This window comes from Amphiura filiformis, chromosome 8 (genome assembly GCF_039555335.1).
Source record: "Amphiura filiformis chromosome 8, Afil_fr2py, whole genome shotgun sequence".
NCBI lineage: Eukaryota > Metazoa > Echinodermata > Ophiuroidea > Amphilepidida > Amphiuridae > Amphiura > Amphiura filiformis.
In genome coordinates this window covers 37,073,488-37,086,118 of record NC_092635.1, presented here as the reverse complement: position 1 = coordinate 37,086,118, position 12,631 = coordinate 37,073,488, and the positions used below count along the sequence as shown (strand labels likewise).

Below are 12,631 nucleotides of genomic sequence, written 5' to 3'. Positions count from 1 at the left end.
TTGTTTGGGTTTGGTTACTCTGTTAACTTATAAGTAGGCATTCTTCCCACATTTACAAGTAGGCTTTGTTCCAACAAGAAAGCTTTGTTCCCACATTTGCATCCAAATTATGGACAGGCTTTTATAATGGATATATTCATGGGTGTGCTGCCAGATAAAGTACAAAACTTTCCAGCTTTCACTAGGACACAGTGAAAACCCAACTATAAACAAAAATAACCTGGTTTGCTTGTCTTTCAGTTTTCATTGAATTTGCATTTGTTGTTTATGGGACTCTTTTCTGTATGAGTTATGAGTGGCCTGCAGTCTCTATGAAATGGCACTTTATAAAAACCTTTATAAAAGCCTTACGTATGTATATTGTGTATGTATGTATTTTGCAGATATCTTATAAAATATATGATTATAGTTTGGACATCTACCGGACAAAAATATCAAGCAAGAAATTTATACTGTGCAGTCTGCTTATGATAGCTTCAAAATATGTGTGCATCTGCAGGTGCTGAATTTTACCTACTAATATTACTCAATGCATAGTTTGGTTCTGTAATGCTAGCAGTGCCCCAATAGGTACTGATGGTTCTTTCTATCGCACCCTGAACATTTTGCATAGCACTATATGCGCAATATAATATATTAAAAATCTTCAGGGTACACTCTACTGATTTTCATAACTTTTGTTCATATTGATCTTAAGATAATTACAGTATCTACACATTTTTATTTTTTGTGAATCAATTTCAAAAAATCTACATTATATCACAACAGACTTTAGAGATTTGCATCAGATAAAGGATGATTACAGAATATGTGCAATAATATAACAAATGGACACTTCATAACTCACTTTTCTGGAGGATGAGCTGTACACACTACTGGTGAATTTGGTTCTCTATTGTATGACTGAGTTGGAGTGGCTGTACATGGTAGTAGTTCTATTACATAATCACCAGAATAATCTTTCAAGTTATAGGAACTTGTAGCCCTCCACAACTGTTGTGGACTGTCAAAGGTATTCTCACTCCACAAAAGCTCGAGATCAAAATCGACTCCCAGGACAGATGGAGGGAGGACCCGAGACTGGTAGTCTGGTAAAGTATGGTGGTCTGGCACAAACAAACCTAGAAAATTTGAGAAAAAGCAAAAAAATGGTAACCAGTTAAAGCATGTTAACATATAACCAGTTTACAATATCATATGTTTGGTCAAGTACAGTCCAATATGTGCTCTAATTTGAGTATTATTTTCAAATAGGTTAGTATATAGTTGAGGAGAAACCTATACATGCAACCATAACTAGGAGAATGTGGGTTTAACGCTTGACATAACTTTGTAACTCATTACGCAAATTATTTTACCTAGCTTGCCTTACAGCACCAAAGTGTAATAGGAAGCTGTTAATGATCAGAAGTGCAGAGAAGACCTAGTTGTTAATAGTGTATTCCAGTGGCAAAGGGAATAGATAATTGTTACAATTTGTTGCTATATAAAATGTACAATCACCACTACCCAGTGGCGTAGCTACATGTAGGGGTTGTGGTGCACCAGGGCAATGATATGCCTGAGAAAATTCACAGAAATACCAGTTATTATTATATTTGTTTATAATCAAGTTGAATTTTGGTATTTCAAATGACTATCTATGTTGAAATCTGTGTTGAAATGTGTGAGAAGCGTGTGCAAGATTTGACTTTCACCACTTGGAGTGGCTGCATAATCGATATAGGTGGTGCTGAATTGGTCGATTAAGCACCCTCCTAAGATGGCACCCATGGCACGTGCCCTTGCCCCCCTAGCTACGCCACTGCCACTACCTACTTGTCTTGATTCCTACCAAATTTTTTCTTTAATGTTTAACTTACCTCTGAATTTTGTAGTTGTCTTGAAATCTATGACCAGACTGCCTTTCTCATCTATCCTGACTCTCAGCACCTGTAGTCTGCCACTTAATACGCTGTCTGTTTCTAACCCTGTACGCCATAAAATTGTACTGAAAACAAAAAGAGGGGAATATCCAAGTGTCATCATTGCAACGCATCAATATATCTAATATAATACTGTCAAAACTGATATTATTGTATTATTTGTCAATTTTGAACTGTTCACTTATTTTTAAATTTGTGATACTTAGCTTCCATACATTGACCTATACCCAAAAGGAATATATTTGTGTGTTGTTCTTTCTGCTTAGAAGGCAAAATTAGTAAAAAGAGATGTATTGTAAAATTTCCACTTTCATCGTATACCTTCTTGATGAGGATTGGAAGCACAGAATTACTGGGCAATTCCAGTTGAAATCCATACATTTCAAGTGAATTTTTGTGATTTTTTCCAAAACTCGTGATTTTTGAACAAATCTGACGTCACCATGGGATTCCTTGACTCATTTCCTTTCCAAAATGTATAGTTTTATATACTTTTGACACACAATTCAGAAATAATGATGCTCGAAAAGGTCCATGTTCTCTCCCATTACACTGGCCTTATCTGGGCGCTGACTGAGCTGCTGCCACTCTCTTTTTGTGCTCCTGAGCACTTGTGTTTTTAGTGGTTTATAGGCCACTTATTGTCTTCAATTTGATATTTGATTTGTTGTTTGTTCTTGTATGTTTTTTCTTCTTTATTTTCTCTTGTAAAGCGCTGTGATACATGGTTTTCTTTGTAAGAGCGCTATATAAATGCTTGCATAGTATAGTATAGTATAGTAAGGTCATGTCTTCCATAAAGGGTGTATGGATTTCAACTAGAATAGCCCAGTGATTTAATAACAATTAAAATTATTACATTTTTATGTCTTATCTCATGTGTGAAGATAATGTTCATTAAAACAGGTTATCTGTAACCTGATAACTTGTGTAAATTTGTCTGTAATGGGTGGGTGATATACTATTACCTGTCAATCATTCATTGCCAAAAAATAAAATGGGCAATTTCAGTTGAAATCCATACACCCCTGAAAACACAACCTTAATTTTCCACACAGGGGGTAATTCAAATAGAGTCACCCATTCAAGTAACCCCATTTGAAATTCACACTTCCTGTGTGGCAGATTAAGGTCAAGTCGTCCATACTGGGGTGTATGGATATCAGCTGGAATAGCCCAATTGTGTTGCTTGTTGATATTGTGCAATATACTCTCCATTTAATTCCTTATTTCGTCATTGGGCAGGAAAAAGCTCCTGTGTCATTGGCCCTTGAATGCTTAAAGCAAAGCCACCATGTAATCTGTTGGCAGTTTTGTTTTAAACATGTTCAGGGGCCACAAGCAGAAAGTAGGTTTCCCCTGCCCAAAGACGATTTGCCTTTTTTTTCACTTTGGCCCTTGAACATGTTTAAAGCAAAGCCTCCTATATAATCTGTTGGCAGTTTTGATTTAAACATGTTTAGGGGCCAACAACAATTTGTTTATTTGTTCACTTTTGTGTATGCAACTCCCTTACCTGTAAAAGAATGAGAATTCCATTTCTGTTCTATGATCAAGTGCAGCCCATCCTGTAGGTGCTGTTGCATAAATATACGACACATACAGAGGCACTGTTACAGTCAGGTAACTCTGTCCTGCATTGCGAACCTCAAAGTCTGCCGTCACCTCACCACCGCACAGATCAATCAGTTCAGTCATGTGATAGTATGCATCAAATTCCCACGTGCAGCTCTTGAGATTCAGATGTTTGTAAAGATCAAGACTTCTATCTTCTCTAACAGACGGATCAAACTGATAAGGGAAGTCAAACCCAGGACCTATGATAACATCCTCGTATACGATTGGCTCTAAGAAGCTGTAGTCCGCTAGTCCTCCTAGGGTCGAGTTTGAAATCATGTTCGAACAGATATGCTGGTGACGGTAAACTGGTTCGGTAAGGAGAAGCCTGATGTTGTGTATAGGCATGGTGGATATAAGTGGCAACATGCCGTCTTCGTGGGGGATCTGCACTTGTATGTGTATGGTGTTGGGATGGTGTAAGTCCGTTGGGTCAAGGTACTTCATGTTGGTGATGAAAGACTGCGCTTGCAATCCACGCATTGAACCGGATGTAACTGGAGTATGACATATGCCGTTATCTGTACCAATGGTTACGATGTTGCTACGTAATGGCACGCCGGGTCGGTTGCTCCTGTCGTGAGGTTGCGCAATACATCTGACGTGGAATCGCCTGCTAAAATATACGCTGTCCAGGACAAAGCGGTTACTGCTGGTGTATGGTGTGGTGTCAACAACTCGTTCAAATGGTGCACGTGATCCTTCGTTGTCAGTTGGCATGGCAACTTCCCAGTTGTATTTGATGTTTGTCATGTTGATACCGGAATCAGCGCACATGGCACGTGTCAACGTGTACTTGGGATAGCGAGGATCACAGGGCTGCAAAACGAATGAAACAAGAAATATATTCAATTGTTTTATCAATACAATGTTAAGAACTTCTTTAACATTCAATATTTAATGATTATATATTTGTCACTAACAGTTTGACCAACATATGGTGGTATGCAGTGCATGCACCCAATGATAATCCATGCAGGTGAACATGAAAAATATAACCTTTTCACCAAAATGGACAAAAACATGAAATGAACCATGCAATATTAAAAAAGAAATTAAAAATTTTCTGCTTCAACTATGTTATAAATTTATACAAATATTACCTTTCACAATCTGCATGTATGTAAGTAGCATTTGCAGAAAATTGAGAAAGATATTTATGATTAGTAGTTATTTTCATGATGAAATGGGCCATTCCATTTAGAATCTGCACTCCCCTATGGAAGATCTACCTCAATACTCAATTCCAGTGGAACTCTATGGTAAATTCCGTTATTCATTGTATTCATTGTTTTCTACAGTTTATGCTAAAATCCAGCTGAAAACAGTGAAAAGTATGAATCCAGTTGTTGGATTTTACAGAATTGGGTTTTATTTAAGAAATTGGTTTGGAATTTCCAAATCTTTCACACTGTTCCACTGTTTTTGGATGAACACTGCTGGATCTGGAATGACAAAAACTGTTGAATTTGGTTAAAATTCCAGATCTTCAAAAGGAGTGTGGTTATCAAATGGAATAGCCCAATACAAATAATCACATTGACCTTTTCGGCAAATCCCATAAGCCTTTACGAGTACACCTTAGATGTGCAATGCGCAGTAATGATGTTCTCTCAACGATGTGCGCATCGATGCAGATCGGCGTGATATCAAATGACGACATCTGAGGTGTACTAACAACAGCTTGTAGAATTTACTAAAAAGGTCAATTGATTTAGTTTTAATCAATTTATTATGCAAGTTACAAATCATATAACAACAAAATTGGCTTGAAGATTAATAATCAACCTGTAAACATTGTACTTTCTAGCCTTGAGATGAACATATTACATTTTAGTTGATAATCAGCTCCAATTCTAGTATTTATTGGTACTTACTGTAACACAGACTAGTGGATACCCTGGTGATGGATCATTGTCAAGACCACCCTGTATATCATCATAATCCATCAATGATATAACCTGTAATGATACCATGCAGTTATTTAGATATGAAATAGCGACAATTAGAAATATTGAAACTTCATACAGCAGCTCCAACAGTAAAGTATTACTACAAATTTTCCATAAGCTTTATACCTAATACCTAATAACTGCCTCTGGATACTATTAAGTCAACACATTCAGCTAGAAACAGTCATATACTATCACCAACTTTGGTAGAACTAAGGTTGAGGTCAAATAGTATTCTTCAATTAACATTTTCGTTTTGGGGATACAATCATTACTTTCTCATATATACTGTTGTCATGAATCCATTACTTACCATTGGGGGCGCAGGTAACACCACACTTCCAGACGCTTCCTCGTCTATGATAGTTACTGTGGCAATGGTACTCTCCCCAAGCAAAGCATTATAAGGCTCATCAGGTCCAAGCACCACAGTGAATGTCTCATGCCACTCCAAATCTTTGTTGTATAATATCTCCACCTGCAAATCCATACGTTGTACACCTAGACAAATATGAAAGAATGATTAAGGACACATTTTATAAGATGGCTGTTAAAATCAGTAACTACATTCAAATTATTTACTTATAAATTTGTATTAAAAGATGAAACAAATTGATTTAACTTACCAGGCAAAAATTTCAGCATTTTTGAGTACGGCTCATAATCTGCTCCCGACTTGGCTGATCCATCCCTGGTACTGACGCGTACTTTGGAGGTACGATTTTGATCACCGGTTCTCACCACTGTGATTGTGACTATGACTGGCTCTATAGGACCACTAGGTTCCCGTACACTGTATGCCATACGCTCAAAATTCAATGTGGGTGCTAAATGTGAAAGAAAAGTAGTCAGAAGTTAATTTCCATTTAATACTACATGTTTTGATCACCTATTTCGTCCATTTCAAAACACACACAGATATTCTGTACAAAATAAATTTGTCCCACTTCTTCACGAATTGACCAATAAGCATACATACGGTAAGTCAACTAAAGATCACAATAGCTCATACAGAGATGTAAGTGAGGTAGTGATCCACTTCCTGAAAATCATGCGAGCCGAAGGCGAGCAGCCGAAAGCTGAAGGAAAGGCGTGCAACAGGGGTCCCCTGGCAGGGGTTCACCCTCACGAAAATGTAAAAAAATATTATTTTCTTTTTTTTACATTTCCAGAATTTTTTTTTTCTTACATCTCTGCTCATACACTTTCATAAATGACTCAAATTACACCTTCTGAATGTGTCTTTTGGCATATCATAATGCAATCAGCTTGCATATATCCGTTAAACAAGTCTTCTGAATTACCCTACCTTTACTTGTGTCAACAGATTAAATGCAGTGCCGCTGAGAGCTATTACGGGCCCAGGGGTAAAATGAACGTCAGGGCCCCCTTTAATACAGCCCGAGGTCTCTTTTCTTTGCTCTTATGGGCCCCTGGTATGTTTTCTTTATTTTCATGGGCCCCTAGGACCCCCGGCCTGGGGGTAACGCACCCTCTTAACCACCTTGTCGGCGGCACTGATTAAATGGTACCCAGTTTTAGGATGTACACCCTGTACTTACCATCTTCTTTGTCTACTATGGTTACCGTTGCCGTCTTATTCTTGCCTACTTTCGCTGGACAGATTTCATTGCCATGTGGATCACCTAATTTCACATGGAATATTTCATCCACTTCATACGTGTTGTCTTCAACTATGCCAACGGTACAGTTTTTCACCTGTAGAATGAATCCATCATAAAATAACAGTAAGGCATCAGTTTGCAATTACTATAATACACATCCTGTAATGTTTGTAGCTATGGAGTACCAACAGTGACAGTGGTAGTTTAATATTGGAGTTTACTATTTAAGTTGCACTTGCGTGACTCTTATTTATCACATCATGTAATATCTTTAAAAACCTCTCGAGATTTTGGTGAAACAACTGCATATGATAAAACTGCATAATTATGATAAAACAGATTCAAATCAAGATAAGAAGTGGCTTTTGACGGTCTTTTTAAACTGTAAATTAATTTTGGATACTTTTACATCAATTGAAAGCAAATTCCAGTCCTGTACACCAGTAAAAAAGAAAGTATTATAATTTCTTCATAAATTTTTTTCTTCTTTTCTTTCCCTGCCTTCATCACCTACCATCAGGGTTGTAGCTAGGATAATTTTAGTGCTGAGTGGCATTTGATGAAAATCTTGCATATTTGGCAATTTTCTGCCAAAATAGACCAAATTCTTGACTAATTCAATAAAATGGTGCAATTTGGGCCTGAGTGGTGGGCTCTAAATCTGAGTAGCTACATCCCTGCCTACCATTCTTCTCCTTCCATCATCATCATCATCAGTCGGCTGCGGAGCAGGCGACTACAAGCTTTCTCCAACTACTGTCTGTTCAATTAGCTTAGATTCTTGAATTTTTAAGATATTTGAAAAAATAAATGATTGTGGCCAAAGTCATCAAAGAAAACTGTTAGCACAGCTTTAGACCTAACGTGGTTTATACTTTTCAAATTCCAAAGTTCAATTTAAAACCCCAATTCTTTTCAATTTTGCCTCATTTTAGGCAGTTACTTGGGTCCACCATAAGGGTTCGCGACCTTTTTACAAATCGAGTGGGACGGTCCATTCTCAACTTAGGGCATAGACCCTATCCAATTTGGCAAAACAATCTGTCCACCAATCTGTCCTGCCATTCCAATAATGTTATATCGTTCCGGTTATTGGATAGGTTCTATAGGTGATGATGGTCCACCGGTTTTTGTTACACGAAACTATATTGCGCGATTACGTTTTATGCATAACATTATTCTGAGCATTATTTTTTCCTAAACAATGTCATTAAAATTATGGATTTCGTTCTTATTTCAACTGGTTTACAATGTAACTTGAGTTTTGTTTAATACCATCATTCCTTCCCAAGAATATCAGCTTTCGCTTGACATTTTCAGATGCAGTGACTTTACAAGAATTGTTTTCTGTAACCTGATTGTTTTAAATAATATTTTCTGGTACAAAAATTCTTTTGTTTCCAAATGTCCTTCTCATACAAACAAAACGAAATAACAAATTGATAAAAAATGTGCAATTTTATAGTAGGCCTATAGGCCTACATCTTCTCAGACCAATTCGTTAAATAAATAAATAAATAAATAAACAAACAAACAAACACAAACAAACAAACAAACAAATAAATAAATACACAAGAAATGTATTTATATATATAAGCTGGGCATATTTTAGAACAGCTTAGTTCATAAATAATAACGTAATGTTTCAACAGTAGGGTTTCAACACAAATTAGGCATACTGGCAAATATAGCTATTTTGATGGACAATACTTCCTGATACGGATGGTCGAATCAGCGCATTATGACATTCGTCCCCATTGCTCTAAATGGATTAATTCAAAAAAGTTTATGGTACCCGATGTTCTACGGCTTTTTATAAAAAATATCGCGGAAAAGACCAAAATTGAAAAGAAATGGGGTTCTAAACTGAACTTTAGAATTTGAAAAGTATAAATCACGTTAGGTCTAAGGCTGTGCTAACACTTTTTTTTGATATCTTTGACCACAATTTTCTATTTTTTCAAATATCTTAAAAATTCAAGAATCTAAGCTAATTGAACAGACAGTAATGCGATCTTGGGCAAGCAAAACAATTTTGTTTGGCTGTAGCATCCTTTCAGTATCTCCCAGGACTTCCATCACTCACATATGATTAACTTGACACCCCTTACTTTGTCACTAGGCAGTACCAAAGTGGGATTATCTTTGACTTCCCACTTCTTTATTATTTTACAGATTCATTTCTTCCATCTTTTACTCTTTCTTTCCATTCCATTTGGTGCATACACCAACATTTACCATGTCTTCAGCCAAATCTATTTGTAATCATCACAGTTCCTTGTCATATCCAATGTGACCTAACCCAACTTTCTCCCTACTCCATTACCCCATACTTATCATATGATCTCCTTGTCTTCTCCTTCCCCTCCCTCCTTCCACGCCCTCTCTCTCTCTTCAACTTGCTTCTTGCATCAAACCTCACCTTATCTCCAGGAAGGAACACCACCCTTGAAACATCAATGTTTCTTCTCTCATCAAAGTCCATCATGACTTGAGCACTACGTTGTCTTGTGTAGCATATGACAGACGATTCAAAGGACAAGTCTCCGCTGCGAATGATGGGGATATGTACCAGACCAGCCTTCTCTTCAACTTTGGCTTCAGTGTATGCAAACTGCATTGTGGGTACTGTAATAAAAGGAGAATTGGGTATATTACACATTGTTACATTTGCAACCATATTCTATACAATGATAATTGAAGGTATCTGATTGGAGAGAAACCCATCACCTCCTCAGTAAAAGCTATCAAAAACTTTGAAATTGTTAGAATGTGTAAGAGCAACAGAATTTTCAGTAATTAAATTTGATTACATACCGTAAAAACTTGATAGTTAGCATATGTGCTTACTATCGAGTGCTTTTGAAAACATGAAATTGTACCAAAGTCTGACGCTTTACCATCTGAGCTAATGGGGATGAGACACACATTTGCAGGTTTACTTGTTCGTACATAGCTATGTGTATCAATGATTTGCTCAAAACCCTTTACACTTTTGTGGATGGGGCTCTTCATGTTTGCATATCTTAAAAGTGCTTGATAGTAAGCACATATGCTAACTATCAAGTTTTTTTTAAGATAACATCATATTGATTACATTTTTACATTGAGTTTAGAAAAGCAAATGAACATGCATCTATGATTCCATTATTGGTGTCAGGAGACTGGCATAAAAACATTATTTTCGAGCTGCTCAGCATATGCTGATCACATATTAGAAGAATAAAGTTAAGTACACAAAGAATCGTGTTAAAAGATGATATATTATCAAATGATATGTAAACTAGGAGTACTTACCATCATCATCAGTGTCGTTGATGGTTATCAATGCTTCACTGGGTGCCGCTAGACTTGATCCCATAGCTGAGCTAAGGTACACAGCGAATGTCTCATTGCCTTCTACTTGTGGACTAGCTGTGTCATCTATGATAGTAATTCTACACATCTGTTACAGATATTACCAAAAAAAAGACAATTTATTTTATGATTAAAGGTATATATTCTATATTATATATTTAGTTACTTTTGTTGTAATTAAATTTGTGACATCTTGCTAAACAATACTGCATAATTACTTATATTAATTTTGTTAGAAATTTTGTTTTTGACAAATTAAAATTGTCATAAATTTATTATTTATAAGAGATTTAAATGGTGAAGTAATCAAATTAACAAGTTCCTATCTCTTGTTTTTGTTTTTAGCCATAAGAGTTTTACCCATTAATAAAAAAAATTGCCATTTAAAATGAAAGTAATTCTCAGCACCATAGTTATCAAAGTAAATTGTGCCATTTGTGGCGCTACTATCACAGTTTCGCAACATATTTTGTTATTGATATACAAATCATATGGTGCCATATATATTGATCAAATTTACTTTAAACTTTAAACATTAACACTTTGATAAGACATAATTAAAATAATTGTTACAAATGATCATCACATACAATAACAAATAGGCCTAGTTCATAAGCCAAAAAAATCCTGTTCTATGGGTGGACAGTCTTGCCAAGTAGGGTTAATCCGTCTTAGGCCTAGTTCATAAGCCAAAAAAAAATCCTGTTCTATGGGTGGACAGACTTGCCAAGTAGGGTTAATCCGTCCTAGGCCTAGTTCATAAGCCAAAAAAAAAATCCTGTTCTATGGGTGGACAGTCTTGCCAAGTAGGGTTAATCCATCCTAGGCCTAGTTCATAAGCCAAAAAAATCCTGTTCTATGGGTGGACAGTCTTGCCAAGTAGGGTTAATCCGTCCTAGGCCTAGTTCATAAGCCAAAAAATCCTGTTCTATGGGTGGACAGTCTTGCCAAGTAGGGTTAATCCGTCTTAGGCCTAGTTCATAAGCCAAAAAAATCCTGTTCTATGGGTGGACAGACTTGCCAAGTAGGGTTAATCCGTCCTAGGCCTAGTTCATAAGCCAAAAAAAAATCCTGTTCTATGGGTGGACAGACTTGCCAAGTAGGGTTAATCCGTCCAGAGTTTTTTTAAGAAAGAGGTTAAATTACCCTAAAAAATCACAGACAGTTTGAAAACCCAAGCCTTTTAAACTTTTTGCACACATCAATTTTCTTCTTTTTTTTTTTCAAAAAATTTCAGTGAAAAAAAATCAATCCACTACGTTGAAAAAATACCTGTTTTTGATTGCATGCAGCTAACAAAGAATTCCCTAAAACACAAAATCTGGGTCAGTCGGGCACATAGAAATATTATGTTGGTTTTTTTGGTTGCCTAACAAGATAACCTTTGAAATATTATATCTGAAGTACATGAAAACAAACAGACACAAATATTTACCCCCACATTACAAATAATCATCACATGCAGTAGAAATTGTCAATCAAAGTTAACCTTTGTAATATCATATTTAAAGTATATAAAAAAATAGACAAACAAAACAAAATTGCTGACTTGCTTACCTCCACCGTCTGTTGAGGAGCAAATGTCAACTGACTCGCACTGGGTACAAAGTCCACACCCGGATAGGCTGATGGCGGCTGTAGAGGTTTAGGAGCACACCACACCATAGATGTATGGGCCAAATCACTTCCTGTTCGGATGACCTCTATATCAACAGTACCCGCATTCTCATTGAACGTGTAGCTGGGCTTGGCAAGGTGAATTAAGGATTCTGTCAAATAAATTTGAGATGAAATTATGCACTATAGTGTTAATGTCAAGTACTGTAGCACAAATTTAAGTAAAAGATATGAAACAGTAGGTAATGGTGATTCCAACGGACGAGGACACAAAACACATCAAGGATCAATAAACGATACAAGAGGATACCTTGAATATGCAAATAAATGAAAAGAAAGAACAAAGTATACCAACTGGTGGGCTAGATTGTACTTTTTGAAGACATGTCACTTATTTAGCTCTGAGCTGCTATTTTGTGTGCTAATTCCAGTTTTAACTTGAATATTTGACATTGAACTTTGATTATGATGTTTATTTGATTTTGTTGTTTGTTCCTGAGGAAGACAGTTTATCTGCTTGACATGTTACGTCTTGTTG

At 36.4% G+C, this 12,631-nt stretch overlaps 1 protein-coding gene across 1 annotated transcript in view; it reads right to left on the bottom strand.

Moving 5' to 3' along the window:
* Positions 1–12,631, bottom strand: part of LOC140158994 (extracellular matrix organizing protein FRAS1-like) — a 233,186-nt gene that overhangs the window by 16,420 nt on the left and 204,135 nt on the right. Inside the window, exons 48-57 of the mRNA XM_072182295.1 lie at positions 12,034–12,245; positions 10,417–10,564; positions 9,542–9,747; positions 7,057–7,213; positions 6,121–6,321; positions 5,808–5,995; positions 5,420–5,503; positions 3,442–4,361; positions 1,863–1,990; positions 848–1,121 (exon numbers count right to left, since the gene is read on the bottom strand). Coding sequence (XP_072038396.1) covers positions 848–1,121; positions 1,863–1,990; positions 3,442–4,361; positions 5,420–5,503; positions 5,808–5,995; positions 6,121–6,321; positions 7,057–7,213; positions 9,542–9,747; positions 10,417–10,564; positions 12,034–12,245 — 2,518 coding nt within the window. The remainder of the gene's footprint in view (positions 1–847; positions 1,122–1,862; positions 1,991–3,441; positions 4,362–5,419; positions 5,504–5,807; positions 5,996–6,120; positions 6,322–7,056; positions 7,214–9,541; positions 9,748–10,416; positions 10,565–12,033; positions 12,246–12,631) is intronic.